At 42.5% G+C, this 16,694-nt stretch overlaps 1 protein-coding gene across 2 annotated transcripts in view; it reads left to right on the plus strand.

Annotated features, from left to right (window-relative positions):
• The window catches only part of TMLHE (trimethyllysine hydroxylase, epsilon), a 117,212-nt gene extending 101,254 nt beyond the window's left edge, over window positions 1-15,958 (plus strand). Inside the window, exon 8 of one of the 2 annotated variants that reach the window (XR_004370593.2) lies at window positions 612-672. Coding sequence is in view for 1 of the 2 variants with exons in the window: in XM_032757827.2 (XP_032613718.1) it covers window positions 612-743 (132 nt within the window). In the remaining variant the exon portion in view is untranslated. Of the gene's footprint in view, window positions 1-611 lie in introns of both variants that reach the window. The other variant, XM_032757827.2, reaches the window with a different exon arrangement.
• The last annotated feature ends 736 nt before the right edge of the window (window positions 15,959-16,694 follow it).

Raw genomic sequence — 16,694 nt, forward strand, 5'->3', positions numbered from 1 at the left:
GTCACGATGTTGCAAAGGAAAAAGAGAAAAGAGTCCTTGGTTTTGGTTGTGGTCCTGCTGCCCACTCACTGAATGCCCTGGAAGCAAGCCTCATCCCATCTCTAAGGCATCAGTGACTCTATTTGTATGACGAAGGGGTTTAACTAGATGACCCCCAAGGGTCCTTCCAGCTTCATGATTCCATAGTTTTTATTTTTGGTATTTCCTCTGGATGAAAAATATCTTCAGCTTAGCATAAAATGTCATGAGATAATTTAACCCTTTGAGAAAGGGTAGAATAAGAATTAAAGAAAAAGAAAAAGAAAGAAACCAATTATCTGATTTGCTTTGATAAGAGAACAATTACTTGAGAAACAGAAGCTCCTCCAGTGCAGGGCCCATTACCTACTGTTGCCTCTGTAACTTCCATTTAGCCTACTACAGGGCTATACACATCTTAGTTTCCAAAAGTTTGTTTAATTTCAAAAGAAAAATACCTCATTTAATGTAACCAGAGAACAACCTAAAGGTCATCTTTTAAATGATCTCTTCTGACTTAGGGTTCCTTTGGTCTGTCCTTCTTCTGACAGTGTTTTCTCTCTCTCTTTTTTTTTTTTTTGGCCCATTCACAGGTCCTATTTATAGACAACTGGCGTGTCCTACATGGCAGGGAATGCTTCACTGGCTACCGCCAACTCTGTGGCTGCTATTTAACAAGAGATGATGTATTAAGCACTGCTCGCCTCTTGGGGCTTCAGGCTTAAAATTGACAGCATCGGGATTATGAATACACCTGGCACCCTGGCTACCAGAATTTCATATGGGCAGAATAATATTGTGTCAAACTCTACTTCAGATTGTCTCCTTATCCCATCCCACAAAACAGAATCTGTTCGTTTCTCTAGTAAGGGAGACTTGTTAGAGAGGGGGGACTCTGAGTTACCTAATGTCAGACATCTAGTGGGGCAGCTCTCTTCCTCATGTTATAACATGGATCCACTGGTTTTATTTAAACCTTTTAATATAATTTTGGTCAGTCTCCTTCAGAAATATAATCTCCATATTGATAGGAAAGCAATAATTGCCATGAGGTAACGATTTTTTTTCCCAAGTAGATCAGTTAGAAAGAAATGCATTCTAGAAATAACAAAAATCCTGATAAAGCAACAATTTGCAAAATTTTTGGTCTTAGGACACCTTAACACTCTTAAAAGCTATTGAAGGCCCCAAGGAGTTCTTGGGTGTGAGTTCTATCATCTATTGATACTAATTATTTTAGGTATCAAGACTGAGAAATATTTAAAACTCAGGAAGAACACAGAAGCACACATCCCTCAGCTATCAGAGAGATGACATAACCATATGTCATGTAGCCTCTGCAAAAGTCCTCCGTATCCTCATGAGATAATGAGAGGGGGAAAAAAAGCTACTATTGCCTTTGTAACTTCCACTTAGCCTACTACAGGGCTATGCACATCTTAGTTTCCAAAAGTCTGCTTAATTTCAAAAGAAAAATGCCTAATTGAATGTAACTCATCTTGGTGTTACTATACAAAATAATTTTTAATCTGCAGACCCACTAAAAGGGTCTCAGGGACTCCTCCAGGGGTCTTCAGACCATACTTTGAGAACCCATAGGCTAGCGACTACCTTGAGACAGTCCTTTACCTAGGCCTATGGATTAAAGGGTTTAGCTGAAACCCTAGATTTTTCTCTGTAGTCTAATAGAACTCCAAACATTGTAAGAATTGCTTGGTAGCATAAGCTCAGGGATAAGGTGGGAATTTAGTTCAAATGCAGTGTTTTATCTTCCATACAAATCATCTCTATAGGAGTTAAATTAGGAAGTCACAACAGCGCCTGTTGAACAAACTCATCGGTGTGGTAATCCTATGAGGGATAATTGCAGAAAGGTTTTAGAGACTTGTGAGGTTCCATATGATAATTCTTTACACACACACACCCCCCCCCACAAGAGAAAGTACACAGGGCTATTCTGTAGTATTGTTCAGGGAAATCAGCATGATAGATGCTGTGCCTCCAAAGAGTTCTCTGGAGATTACTACCCAAATGTGTATTTTGGCAATTTGGTGGTATTTAGGATGTAATACGTTTTCCTCCATTTCTGCTAATTTTCTCTCTCTCTCTCTCTCATAACATACTATACATGTTAATTGCCAAGATTTGAATGAGTCAAATTTAGTAGCTTGCTGCTTTTATTTTTTAAATGGCTTCTTTTATGTATTGGGGGGGGGGGGGGCAGGGTATGAGGCTTCTTTCCCCTCAGCTTTCATTGAAAGTGAAGCTGTACAATAACCACATTGACCACTGTAGGATGATGAAAGAGAATATAGGCTAGGATGCACACAAGAGGGGGGAAAAGGCATTATTAGTGAAGATAGGAGTTACAAAGCAAAGCAAAGTCAGTATTCAGATAGAGAACAGAGCCTAATCTGATGTTTGCAGGGAGTTCCTAGATCACATTTGGCAATCTACACATTATTTTATTGACCTATCCAGTGCTCCAAAATGTGTTCCAAAATATTTTGGCATTTTATTTGTACTATATAGGAATCTTTAGGGGAGTCCATGAAATTTGTTTTCCTCTTAGGTCAAAGGACTGATAAATAACTTTGGTTCTTAAGGAGTATGCCCTTTACCAATAGGAACAGCAATAACATTTTACCCTGCAGTTTTTTCTCTATACCTACTGTTATGCACTCCTAAAATATGTCATCATTAGTCTTCATGAGGATGTTTACCATTTTTGAAGTTTTGCGTAAATTAGCCTCGAAGATTACACTATAACTGAGGTCATCAGCATTGACTTATGGCCAGCAAAGGACATGCTCATGGCCCTGGAGAGATGAGGACACAAAACAAATCAATTTCCCCACTTACTGAAGGACTCCCCTTACCTTCTGTCTCTGCTGAGACCTTGACCCATTAATTATTTTACTCTCCTTTTTGGAAATTTGCAACCAGTCCTTCTCAACAATGTACTCCCTTTAGTACATTGAAGAAAAAGAGAAGGGAATTATTTGGGTCCTGATCACGATGCATTGAAAACTTCCTATGTGAGATGTTTCTGTTTTTACATCTCTTCCAGGTGTCCCTGAGTATATAAGCATGGGTCTATGTCTACCAAGCTCACTGTAGAGTTACTTTTACCTTTTGCTATGGTGGAATGGGATCTGTAGGGTCAGGAACACAGCACCTGACACAGTGTCTTATGGATAGTAGTTTTTTATAATACAGATGTGTTGGAAGAATAAATGAATGAGTCCTTTTCAAACAAATTCACCAGAAGTTACCACATTCTCTGTATGTATGTCCTTGTTCGTTTGGCATTTAGCTGAAACTGACTTTTGTTTGCTTTCATCTAGAGTGACCAACCATCCTCTTGTGCCCAGAACTACAGGACTTTCCATTTTAAAACTAGGAGAGTCCCACACAAACCAGGACTGTAGGTCAGTCACCGTACCTTCTTGCTGCTAGATATGTAATTTTCTTTGGTTTTCGTCACTGGTTCTCATTTCTTTGAAAGTGTTTGTAGGTCACAGACTGTGTAGTCCATGATGAAAAGAACAAAAGATGTATGAATTATGGTGTGTTGTGGTGGTTCCCAAAGTAGGGTCCCCAGACCACCAGCAGTGGCATCGTTTGAGAACTCCTTAGAAATGCAAATTTTCAAGGCCCATCCCACGCCTACTAAGTAAGAAACTCTGGGCATGGGTACCAGCAGTTTGTTTTAGCAAGTCCTCCGCAGGATTCTAACAAACACATGACAAAGTTTGAGAACTACTGACAGGAAGAGTCCTGCTGCTGAGTTCTAGGCCCAGTTCTGTCACTGGCTCACTAAATGACTTGACGCATGTCCCTCTCCTATTTTGAACTTCAACTTTCTCTTCCGTGAAATGAAAGCCTTGGACTAGGCAGCGTCTAAAGGCTCTGTCACTCTGTAATTGTGTGACTTTGGTAACTTTGTTTGACTTCTCCTTGCTTAAGTTTTCTCATATGGGTATGGTAAGGAAAATACCTACCTCACAGGATTTTCTAACAATTTTGTGATTATTAAGTATGATGACTGATGACTAATAATGACAGCCAACTCTTACACAGTGCTTTCTATATCCTGGACTGTTCTGAGTGCTTTTAATCCCCGCAACAATCCCATCTCCATTTTACAAATGAAAAATAGAGGTCACACGGCTAATACGTGTCAGAGTTTGGATTAAAACCCAGAAAAATCTGTCCCCAGAGACAATGATTTTAACTAGCACGCCCTTTTGCTCGATAAATGTTAATTCCCTCACCCTTTCCACACACACACAGTCTAGCTGACCATTCATAGACAATAATCCCACTTTCACAGTCCATCCAACAAGATCTTAAAAGAACCATGAGAATCTCTAGGTTTCTTTTGCAAATAGTTTTCAAGCATTTAAAAAAAAAGGTAGGGGGCGGGGAGGGAGTGGCCAAGATGGCTGACTAGAAGCAGCTAGGGTGAGTGGTCCTCATGGAGAGGGAAGAAAGGGGCGAGTAAATACAGCACCTTCAACTGAAACATCCAGGTACCCGCACTGGGTCTAATCAAGGAAACAACTCGATCCGCAGAGAATGAAGAAAAGCAAGGCAGGATGACAGCCCACCCAGGAGCAACATGGAGACAGAGGAACTTCCCCCACCCAGGGAAGTAGTAAGTGAACGTGTGATCCTCCCATGGATCCTTGCAACCCTTGGGTCAGGAGATTCCCTCGTGAACCCACTCCACCAGGGCCTTCAGTCTGACACACAGAGATACACGGAGTCTCAGCAGAGCAGCCGCTTGAGCATGTGCAGAGATCCAGGAGCTTTACGTACTCCGGCCCTGGGTTTCCCAGCAAAAGTAACTGCAACTCCTGCAAAGCGGGAGATTAGACCCCTGTACTTACCCCTAGGAAAGAGGCTGAATCCAGGGGGCCAAGCAGCAACGATCTGCGGGCCCCACTTCCACCGCACCTCACAGGATAAGACCCACTGGTTTGGAATTCCAGCCAGCCACCAGCAGCAGTGTTGCACCTACCTGGGACGGAGGTCCCAGGGGGAGGGGCAGGCTGCTTTCTGGGACAGAGCTCCCAGAAGTGGTACCCCAGAACAGCACAGCACAGCACAGCTGCTCTTCAGAAGCATGGCCAGACTGCTTCATTAAGCAGGTGCCCAATCTGTTCCTCCTCAGTGGGTGGGACTTTTCAACCAAGGCCTCCAGCAACCCCTACTGGTGTTCTCTGGCTGACAGAGATTTGAATTCTCCCTGGGACAGAGCTCCCGGAGGGAGGGAAGGGCCACCAGCTTTGCTGTTTGGGCGAATTAGCTGTTCCAGCCTCCAGGCTTTGGAGAGCCCACACCAACCAGGGGTGGAAGCAGTGCCCCAGCACAGCACAGCTGATCTGTGAAAGCATGGCCACACTGCTTCTTTAAGCAGTTCCCTGATCCCGTTCCTCCTGATTGGGTGAGACCTCCCAACCAGGGTGTCCAGCCTTGTCCTACAGGTGCGTTTGGGCTGGCAACAGGTCTCTACCTCGCTGGGCCGGAGCTCCCAGAGGAAGAGGCAGGCTGACATCTTTGCTGTTTCACAGCCTTCACTGGTGATAGCTCCAGGTACTGGAAAATCCAAGGCGACTAGGAACTGGAGAAGAAGCCCAGCAAAGTACAGCAGCCCTACAGAAACATGGCCAGACTGTTAAAAGAAAAAAAAAAAATCCAAAGGTCAGCAACCTCAAAGATTGAAGGCAGATAAGCCCACAAAGATGAGAAAGAATCAGTGCAAGAACGCTGAAAACTCAAGAAGCCAGAGTGCCCTCTTTCCTCCAAATGACTGCATCACCTCTCTGGCAAGGGTTCGGAATTGGGCTGAGGCTGAGATGGCTGAAATGACATAAGTAGAATTCAGAATATGGATAGGAATGAACTTCACTGAGTTAAAAGAGTACATTGTAACCCAATGCAAGCAAGCTAAAAATCATGATAAAACATTGCAGGAGCTGACAGACAAAATAGCCCATATAGAGAAGAATGTAACCAACCTGATGGAACTGAAAAAACACACTAGAAGAATTTCATAATGCAATCACAAGTACTAACAGCAGAATAGACAAAGCGGAGGAAAGAATTTCAGAGCTTGAAGACTGGCTTTCTGAAATAAGACTGGCAGACAAGAATAGAGAAAAAAGAATGAAAAGCAATGAACAAAACCTCCGAGAAATATGGGATCATGTAAAGAGGGCGAATCTAAGACTGATTGGTGTCCCTGAAAGAGATGGGGAAAACGGAACCAATTTGGAAAACATATTTCAGGATATCATCTATGAGAAAATCCCTAACCTAGCTAGAGAGGCCAACATTCAAATTCAGGAAATCCAGAGAACTCCAGGAAGATACTCCACGAAAGGAACATCCCCAACACACATGATCATCAGATTCTCCAAGGTTGAAACGAAAGAAAAATGTTAAAGGCAGCTAGAGAGAAAGGCCAGGTCACCTACAAAGGGAAGCCCTTCAGACTAACAGTGGATGTCTCAGTGGAAAACCTACAAGCCAGAAGAGATTGGGGGTCAATACTCAACATTCTTAAAGAAACTCCAACCCAGAATTTCATATCTGGCCAAAGTAAGCTTCATAAGCGAAGAAGAAATAAGATCATTTTCAGACAAGCAAATGTTGAGGGAATTTGTTACCTCCAGACCTGCCCTACAAGAGCTCCTGAAGGAGGCACTAAATGTGGAAAGGAAAGATGGTTACCAGCCACTCCAAAAACACACTGAAGTACTCAGACCAGTGACACTACAGAGCAAACATGTAAGCAAGTCTGCAAAATAACCAGCTAGCATCATGATGAAAGGATCAAATCCAAACATACCAATACTAACCTTAAATGTAAGTGGGCTAAATGCCCCAATTAAAAGACACAGAGTAGCAAGCTGGATAAGGAACTAAGATCCAATGGTATGCTGTCTTCAAGAGAACCATCTCACATGCAATGACACACATAGGCTCAAAATAAAAAGATGGATGAAAATCTACCAAGCAAACGGAAAACATAAAAAAGCAGCAGTTGCAATCCTAGTTTCTGACAAAACAGACTTTAAATCAACAAGGATCAAAAAACACAAAGAAGGGCATTACATAATGGTAAACGGTTCAATTCAACAAGAAAATCTAACTATCCTAAATACATATGGACCCAACACAGGAGCACCCAGATTTATAAAGCAAGTTCTTAGAGGCCTTCACAGAGACTTGGACTGCCACGCGATGGTAGTGGGAGACTTTTTAACACCCCACTGACAATATTAGACAGATCATTGAGACAGACAATTAACAAAGATATTTAGGACCTGAACTCAGCACTGGATCAAAGGGACCTGGTGGATATCTACAGAACTCTCCACCCCAAAACAACAGAATATACATTCTTCTGATCACCACATGGCACTTACTCTAAAATCGACCACGTAATCAGAAGTAAAACACTCCTCAACAAATGCAAAAGAACTGAAATCATGACAAACAGTCTCTTGGGCCACAGAAGAATCAAATTTGAAATCAAGACTAAGAAATTCACTCAAAACCATACAATTACATGGAAATTGAATAACCTGCTCCTGAATGACTTTTGGGTAAACAATGAAATTTAGGCAGAAATCAAGAAGTTCTATGAAACTAATGAGAACAAAGATACAAAGTACCAGACTCTCTGGGATACAGCAAAGGCAGTGTTAAGAAGGAGAGGTACAGCACTAAACGCCCACATCAGAAAGTTAGAAAGATTTCAAGTTAATAACCTAACATCACTACTAAAAGAACCAGAGAAGCAAGAGCAAACAAATCCCAAAACTAGCAGAAGACAAGAAATAACAAAAATCAGAGCTGAACTGAAGGAGACAGAGACATGAAAAACTCTTCAAAAAATGAAAGAATCCAGAAGCTGTTTTTTTCCTTTGAAAAAAAGTAATAAAATAGACAGACCGCTAGCTAGACGAATAGAGAAGGAAAGAGAGAAGATCTGAATAAACACAATCAGAAATGATAAGGGGAATATTTACCACTGACCCCACAGAAATACAAACAACCATCAGAGAATATTGTGAACACCTCTGTGCACATAAACTAGGAAGTCTAGAAGAACTGGACAAATTCCTGGACACACACGCCTCCCCAGGCTGAACCAGGAAGAAACTGAATCCCTGAACAGACCAGTAATGAGTTCGGAAATTGAGGCAGTAATAAATAGCCTACCAACCAAAAAAATCCCAGGACCAGATGGATTCACAGCTGAATTCTACCAGATGTACAAAGAGGAACTGGTAGCATTCCTACTGAAACTATTTCAAAAAATTGAGAAGGAGGGACTCCTCCTTAACTCATTCTATGAGGCAAGCATCATCCTGAAACCAAAACCTGGCAGAGATACAACAACAAAAGAAAACTTCAGGCCAGGATCCTTCATGAACATCAATGCAAAAATCCTCAACAAAATGCTGGCAAACTGAATCCAGCAGCACATCAAAAAGCTTATCCACCACGATCAAGTTGGCTTCATCCCCGGGATGCAAGGTTGGTTCAACATATGCAGATCAATAAATGTGACTCATCACATAAACAGAACTAAAGACAAAAACCACACGGTTATCTCAATAGACGCAGAAAAGGCTTTTGATAAAATTCAACATCGCTTCATGTTAAAAACTCTCAATAAACTAGGTATTGAAGGACCATGCCTCAAAATAATAAGAGCCATCTGTGACAAACGCACAGCCAACATCATACTGAATGGACAACAGCTGGAAGCATTCCCCTTGAAAACCAGCACAAGACAAGGACGCCCTCTCTCACCACTCCTATTCAACATAGTATTAGAAGTTCTGGCCAGGGCAATCAGGCAAGAGAAAGAAATAAAGGGCATCCAAATTGGAAGAGAGGAAGTCAACCTATCCCTGCTTGTAGATGACATGATCCTGTATCTAGAAAACCCCATTGTCTCAGCCCAAAGGCTTCTTAAGCTGATAAACAACTTCAGCAAAGTCTCAGGGTACAGAATCAATGCGCAAAAATCACTGGCATTCCTATACACCAGCAACAGTAAAGCCGAGAGCCAAATCAGCAATGAACTCCCATTCACAATTGCTACAAAGAGAATAAAATACCTAGGAATACAGCTAACTAGGGAGGTGAAAGATCTCTACAAGGAGAACTACAAACCACTGCTCAAAGAAATTGGAGATGACACAAAACAAATGGAAAAACATTCCATGCTCATGGATAGGAAGAATCAGTATTAAAATGGGCATACTGCCCAAAGCAATTTATAGATTCAATGCTATTCCCATTAAACTACCATTGACAGTCTTCACAGAACGAGAAAAAAAAAGACTATTTTAAAATTCATATGGAACCAAAAAAAAAAAAAAAAAAAAAAAAAGCCTGACTAGCGAAGGCAATCCTAAGCAAAAAGGACAAAGCTGGAGGCATCATGCTACCTGACTTCAAACTACACTACAAGGCTACAGTAACCCAAATAGCATGGTACTGGTACAAGAACAGACACATAGACAAATGGAACAGAATAGAGAACCCCAAAATGAGACCACACACCTACAACTATCTGATCTTTGACAAACCTGACAAAAACAAGCAATGGGGAAAGGATTCCTGGTTCAATAAATGGTGCTGGGATAACCGGCTAGCCATATGCAGAAGATTAAAACCGGCTCCCTTGCTTACACTGTACACAAAGATTAACTCAAGATGGATTAAAGACTGAAATGTAAAACCCCCAACTATGAAAACTCTGAAAGACAATTTAGGCAATACCATTCAGGGCATAGGCATGGGCAAAGATTTCATGATGAAGATGCCAAAAGCAATTGCAACAAAAGCAAAAAATTGACAAATGGGGTCTAATAAAACTAAAGAGCTGTGCACAGTGAAAGAAACTATCAACAGAGTAAACAGACAACCTACAGAATGGGAGAAAATATTTGCAAACTATGCATCTCACAAAGGTCTAATATCCAGCATCTATAAGGAACTTAAACAAATTTACAGGAAAACAAACAACCCCATAAAAAAGTGGGAAGAGGGCATGAACAGACACTTTCCAAAAGGAGACATACATGCGGCCAACAATCATATGAAAAAAAAAGAGGTCAACATCACTGATCATTAGAGAAATGCAACTCAAAACCACAATGAGATACCAACTAATATTAGCCAAAATGGCCATTATTAAAAAGTAAAAAAAAAAATAACAGATGCTGGCGAGGCTGTGGAGAAAAAGGAATGCTTATACCTTTTGTGGGATCGTAAACGAGTTCAGCCACTGTGGAAGACAGTGTGGTGATCCCTCAAAGACCTAAAGACAGAAATACCATTCAACCCAGCAATCCCATTACTGGGTCCACATCCAAAGGACTAAAAATCATTCTGTTACAAAGACACATGCATGTGTATGTTCACTGCAGCACTATTCACAATAGCAAAGACATGGAATCAGCCTAAATCCCCAACAGTGACAGACTGGAGAAAGATAATGTGGTACACATACACCATGGAATACTATGCAGCCATAAAAAAGAATGAGATCATGTCCTTCGCAGGGACATGGATGGAGCTGGAGGCCCTTATCCTTAGCAGACCAACACAGGAACAGAAAACCAAATACTGCATGTTCTCACTTATAAGTGAGAGTTAAATGATGAGACCATATGGACACATAGAGGGGAACAACACACACTGGGGCCTTTTGGAGGATAGAGGGTGTGAGGAGGGAGAGGACCAAGAAAAACAACTAATGGGTACTAAGCTTAATACCTGGGTGATGAAATAATCTATGCAACAAATCCCCTATGACACAAGTTTACCTATGTAACAAACCTGCACTTGTACCCCTGAACTTAAAAGTTTAAAAAAAAAAAAGGATTTAGTGGCTAATAAGCTCTAAATAAAGCATTTCAAACTTAAAAACAAAATCTGGCCAGGTGCCGCGGCTCACGCCTGTAATCCCAGCACTTTTGGAGGCCAAGGCAGGAGGATCGCTTGAGGTCAGGAGTTCGAAACCAGCCTGGGCAGCAAAGCGAGACCCCGTTTCTACAAAAAAATAGAATCAAAAGAAAAATTAGTTGGGTGGAGTCATGAGTGCCTGCAGTCCCAGCTACTCGGGAAGCTGAGGTGGGAGGATCTCTTGAGCCCATCAGTTCAAGGCTACTGTGAACTATGATCACGCCACTGCACTCCAGCCTGGGTAACAGAGCAAGACCATGTCTCAAAAGAAAAAAAAAAAAATCATCATTTCTAATTTTGCCTCTTCCAAGAATGGAAGGAAATTAACCTATTCAGTACTTTTTTTCTCTTGCAAAACACCAGTCAGTTGTTAGGCTCAAAACCCTTTGATAGAACATATCCATATCACTGGCCCCAGGGTGCTCTTGGGCATATTGGAAATCCACTCACTTAGCTCAGCTGTGGATTAGCTCAACTCTTAGTTACGAGGCCAGAACATGTCTGCATCCTCACCTCCCTAAGCCTGCAGCTCATCAGAACCAAAGACCCTGGCAGAGTTTGGCGGTAGTTCTTTTTTGTCAGACTTACAGTCAGGGGTTGGTGGGTTTGTGGGTAGCTCCATTCTAGTCCTTGGCTTTAATCTGTGAGTATGGCTTTTGTCTTCCATCGTGCTCAGGGTACTTTGGAACCGCTATACATTGCAGGAGCTTAGCTTCTGGCTACCATGGTTTGCTTCCAGAGCAATAAGCGTAGTACTTCAACATGGAGACAATTATCTTTTGTTTTTGTTTTGTTTTGTTTGTTTTGTCTTGGCCATGCCTTTTTGAGTTTACCTTTTTATATTTTGTCCATCATTGCCACGTGTTTGGAGCAGTGGGCGTTCCATAACATGAACTCACTGTACCATCATGAATGGGAAGTCAGGGGAAACCTTTTCCACGTGGATTTTACTCTTCCCTGATTCCCTAAATGGGGTTTGCAAAATACTACTGTGCACTTTCTTGATGATTCGGGCTTATCTTTATGACTGTCTGTTTTTGTGTCAGACTGTAAAGAAGTATAAAAGTCTTTAGCTTGATTAATGCAATCCACGCTTCCTTTCTGGAAAAAAAAAAAGGGGGGGGGGGGGGGGCATTTTTTACAGTTGCAATAAATCATCTTAAGCCATGTTGGTGTATATCATATAGATTAGTGGTGGTGTTCTAGCTTACTCTCTGTGTGGGCAGACAGGCACGGTAATTTATCCCCTGGACAACTAAAGATCACAAGGGCTAATGCTGTGTAAACCTGTGAACTCGGTGAAGGTTTTTCTCTGTTAGCCCCATCTTTCTCCATGGTCTACCCACTGATGGTGGCCACTCCCTCCAATTCAGGTACTCCCTCCAATTCAGGTACTCCCTCTCACCATCTGCTTTCTAACTTCCTCTCTGATGCCTTGACTGAGGCAGTGTCATGTCACAGGAAGAGCACAAACTTGGAATGATCTGGGCTTGAATTCCGTCTCTGACTTTTACTAGCCTGGGAAATTTTGGGAAGTTGCTTTCCTTCCTTGAGCCTGTGTTCCTACATATGCAAAGTGGGGCCAATAAAGGCCAGCTACCTGAAAAATCTATGATGAAGAATGAATCTATACATGTGTATAAAGTGTGAGCAGCACATAAAAAACACTCAGTACGTAGTAGTTGTTTATCATTGTTGACAATATCACTATTTGAGAGAAGAGGAGGAATCAGGGCTAGGCTGTGTGTTTGACAGGAATCAACATTCTACTTAGGGGGAAGCAGCAAATTTATGACAGGCAGAATTGGAAAAGTATGTGAAAATGTTAGGGGTCAGAGAGAGTAGGCAAGTTGTGAAGCACAGATACATCGGCAAGGCATCTGAACTTCTAGGCCTGAGGGTTCCTGGATAGGAAGTTGGTTTGGGGTTTTGGCAGTCTGAAGGCTGAGAGCTGAAAGAACAGAATGGTCAGGGAACAGGTCAGAGAGCCAGATGAGAAAAGCTGAGTCTGGAGAGTTTTAGGGAGAGTGGTGTGGTAACGAAGGTGTGTAGAATCAATGAGACAGGCAGGCAGACACCCATGCTCGTGACGATGTGTAGTTAAGGTGGAGCACATACTTCCACATCTACCTTCACCATCTCCCAAAACCCCACTGGAACTGCTACAAATATGATTTTTGAAAGGATTAGAAGGATAGGAGTGAAGATGAAATAAAAAGGGTTGAAGAACAGGAAAGGAGAAAACAACTAAATTTTGGATGCTGAAGAACAGATGGATGAGTGGCAACTGACTTAGCAGATCCAGGAAGGCCACAAACTAGGAATTCTGAGACCTTAGTGGGAAAAGCAAACAGCTAACTTGATTTACTCCCCACCCCCAGGAATCTTCAAAGGCTGGACCAGGGTAACTCTGGAAGTGGAGTTACCTCTGGAAGTGAAGAGGGTTGGGTATCAAAATAACGAAGGCTGTTTCAAAACTCTTTTAAGAAGTAGATTCATTGCCAAATCCCCTCCTGCTGTCAATGCCAGTGAGGGGCTGGCCCTTCCCTGCTCTGACAGAAGCCTGGAGTGTTATTCCCTGGAGAGGGTAAAGCAGAGGGTCTCTGGATGGGGAGTTCCCAGACTTAGTTGAGGGCTGGGGTCCTGTACTGAAAACAGGGGTGCTGAGTGGAAGCATGTGTCCTGAAAGCTGTGAACTCCCAGTCTTCTTCCCTGCCCCTGCCCCTGCCCCTAAAATTCTGGCAGCTGGAAGAGTCTTCTGGGAGCCATCTGACCAACCTAAGAGAAAAAGATCTAAGGAGGCTGACACTGAAGGCTCCCCAGTAAAGGGCTCACTCAGCTGGGTTACTCCCCAATGAGGTACATAGTTTGATACTGTGAGGAAGAAGACACCCATTCAATTGAGGGTACTTATTTTTGGAATAGGAGGAGAGACCTGAGCATTTTAGTGTCTGCAAGGAAAGGAGCCAGGCAGAGAAGACGGAGAGATTAGAGATTCTTGAGAGAAGAGGTAATTGATGGAGTGAGGCACCTGGGGAGGCAGGATGGGATGGAACCCAGAGCAGGAGTGGAAGTGACAGCCTGAGTCAGAAGAAAGAACCTTCATCTTTCACCGAGACAGGATGAAAAGAAATGAGATCTGGTTATAGACTCAATTCGATCCATTATTATTTTGCAGCTACTATATCCAAGGCGTTGTGTGGGGTAGTGTTCATTCATCCATCCACTCATTCATCCAACATTTTTTGGAGCAACTACTGTGTTCCAGGCACTGTGCTGGGTGCTGGAGATACCGAGATGCATCAGACAAGGTTCCAGTCCTCAAGGAGCTCACAGTCACAGGGCGAAAGCAGGCTCACAACATAGGGCAATATGTGCTGTGAAACTGAGCACAGGGGGCTGTGAGAACACGGAGCAAGGGACACTGTAGAGAAGGGAATGAAGCAGGTATGGAAATGGATATAGAACAAGGCATGGACTGCTCTGTGCGTTCAAGGGCAGAGAGATCTCATCCAGCAGGGCCCATCTGCAGAGGTTTCATGAAGTGAGGTGGTCTTTGAGTTGAAACCGAGAGGATGCCTAGGGTTTCTTTCAACCTGCAGTGACGTGGGGGTGGGGAAGGGGTGCCCACCAAGAGGTGAAAACAGATGCAAAGATCCAGAGGCAGGAAATTGCAAGAGGACATGTTCAGGGTAGAGGGAGAGGCCCTGGTTGAGCACCTGAGAAGCCCCGGTTGAGAGTATGCTGAAGCAAGTAGTAGGAGGTGCAGTTGCGAAGCAGGAATAGGATGAGATGCAAAAAATATCACTGAAGCAACATCACAAAATGCAACCGGGTTGAACAAATGGATTGTGTAAAAAACACCAGACTGTGAAATGAGAAACCCGATTCTGTTTTAGGCCCAGCTCTGAAGCAAACTTGCTCTTGATGTGGTATGTAGTGACTCAGTTAACGTCTCTGAACATTGGTTTCTTCATCCATCAAGTGGTAGCAGGAACACCTTTCCTGCCTATCTCACGGGGTTCTCGTGAGGAGCATATGAGTCAGTGTACAAGAAAACACCATTAAAAAAAAAAAAAAAAAAAAACTCTTTAAAGTGCCGGTGCACACACGTAAAGGCTTATTATTGGGGAGGCGCTTGTGCTGGGAACACAACCCTAACCCTAACCAGGGGAGCAAATGTACTGAAATATTCTCCTAAAGGGATCCAACAACATTCCGAAACTAGTTGTTAGGTAACATGGGGAGCGAATCAACTGCTGTTAATTTGGAATGTCTATATGTCAAATTTACATACAATAAAAATAGATTTGTACTATCCTGGTAGCCTACCGATGATAGTAAAACAGGAATTATACACACAAAAACATGCAAATGTCCAATTGTTCTTCATTCACTCAACCAACATTCATTGACCACTCTGCTGTGCACTGAGGGCGGGCACAGTAGAGGCCAGACAAATAGAATTTCTGCCCTCAAGATCTCCTTGTACCATGGGAGACAGATGTATTAACAGCAATGTTAACACCAGGTAAGCACAAGGAGTCTGTGGGAGCTCAGAACAAGGGTACCTAAACCAGTCTTTTGCAGCTGAGGTTGTATTAATATGAAGTAGTACCATTGCCCCGATTTTACAGATGAGGAAACTGAGAGTTAGAGAGCAAGTGACAGAGCCAGTACTCTAACCCAGCTGTTTTAATTCTGAATCCAGGGCTTTTTCTGTCTCGCCACAGCTGCCTCTTTTGCTTTGTAAATACTTTAGGTCTAATGCATATGGCAAAAGATAAGTAGTCTTGTGTGTCCCTGCCCATCCTAGACTGTCTGCTCCTTTCCAGAGACAAACAGGAATTTGGGGGTTAGAGCACTTCCATGTGTCCAAAATGTTATATTTCAGATATAAGTAATAATAATAATAACTAATACATAATAATAAAAGTCCTCACCCTATCTATAAGTTCCTTTTGAGAGTTTCTCAAGAGTCCAGGAGTGTGTGTGCACACACGCATGTATGTGTGGGTGTATATGTATGCACGTGTACGTGCACGCATGCAAGTGGGTGCGTGTGCGTAGGCGTTTGGAGTAGGGAAGGTTGGGAAGCACTGGCTCCTGCATTTTTTCAACAAACCTAGATACAGAGGAAATGGAAAATGAGCCCAAACAAAAAGGAACTTGCAGAAGAAGACAGGTGAAAATAACCAATGAGAGAAAAGAGTTCTCAGGAGACACCAGGAAAGCGGTGTCTTACTGGCCACATCTACTGCTTCACTGGCAGTTCCATTAAAATAAAATATATTCCACTAAAATATATATAGGGAAAGTGGTTTTCTCCATCATGTTCTTCTGGGAATTTTGTGGAAATTTCCTGACGTCGTGTGAGTCATAAAAGGAAAAAGAAATAATTTCCATTTCTGGAAATAGTGCAGATTACATAACCCGAAATCCCTCCTTGCTACACAACACCTAAAAAAGCTGGGTAACTAGTGGTCTGTGGTTGCCAAAAATGGCATCCTGTGAACCTCCGGGAGCCTCAAGCAATCCCAACACTACGGCAACTGAAAAAAAAAAAAAAAGAAGGGATTGCACTAAGTCGTAAGATCCCTTTCATCCATTTCTTTGCACCATATCATTCTTTAGTTCTTGTATTCACTCATTCACTGGAACATTTACTGAGCACT

This window comes from Hylobates moloch, unplaced genomic scaffold (genome assembly GCF_009828535.3).
Source record: "Hylobates moloch isolate HMO894 unplaced genomic scaffold, HMol_V3 SCAFFOLD_7, whole genome shotgun sequence".
In the NCBI taxonomy this organism is placed as follows: domain Eukaryota; kingdom Metazoa; phylum Chordata; class Mammalia; order Primates; family Hylobatidae; genus Hylobates; species Hylobates moloch.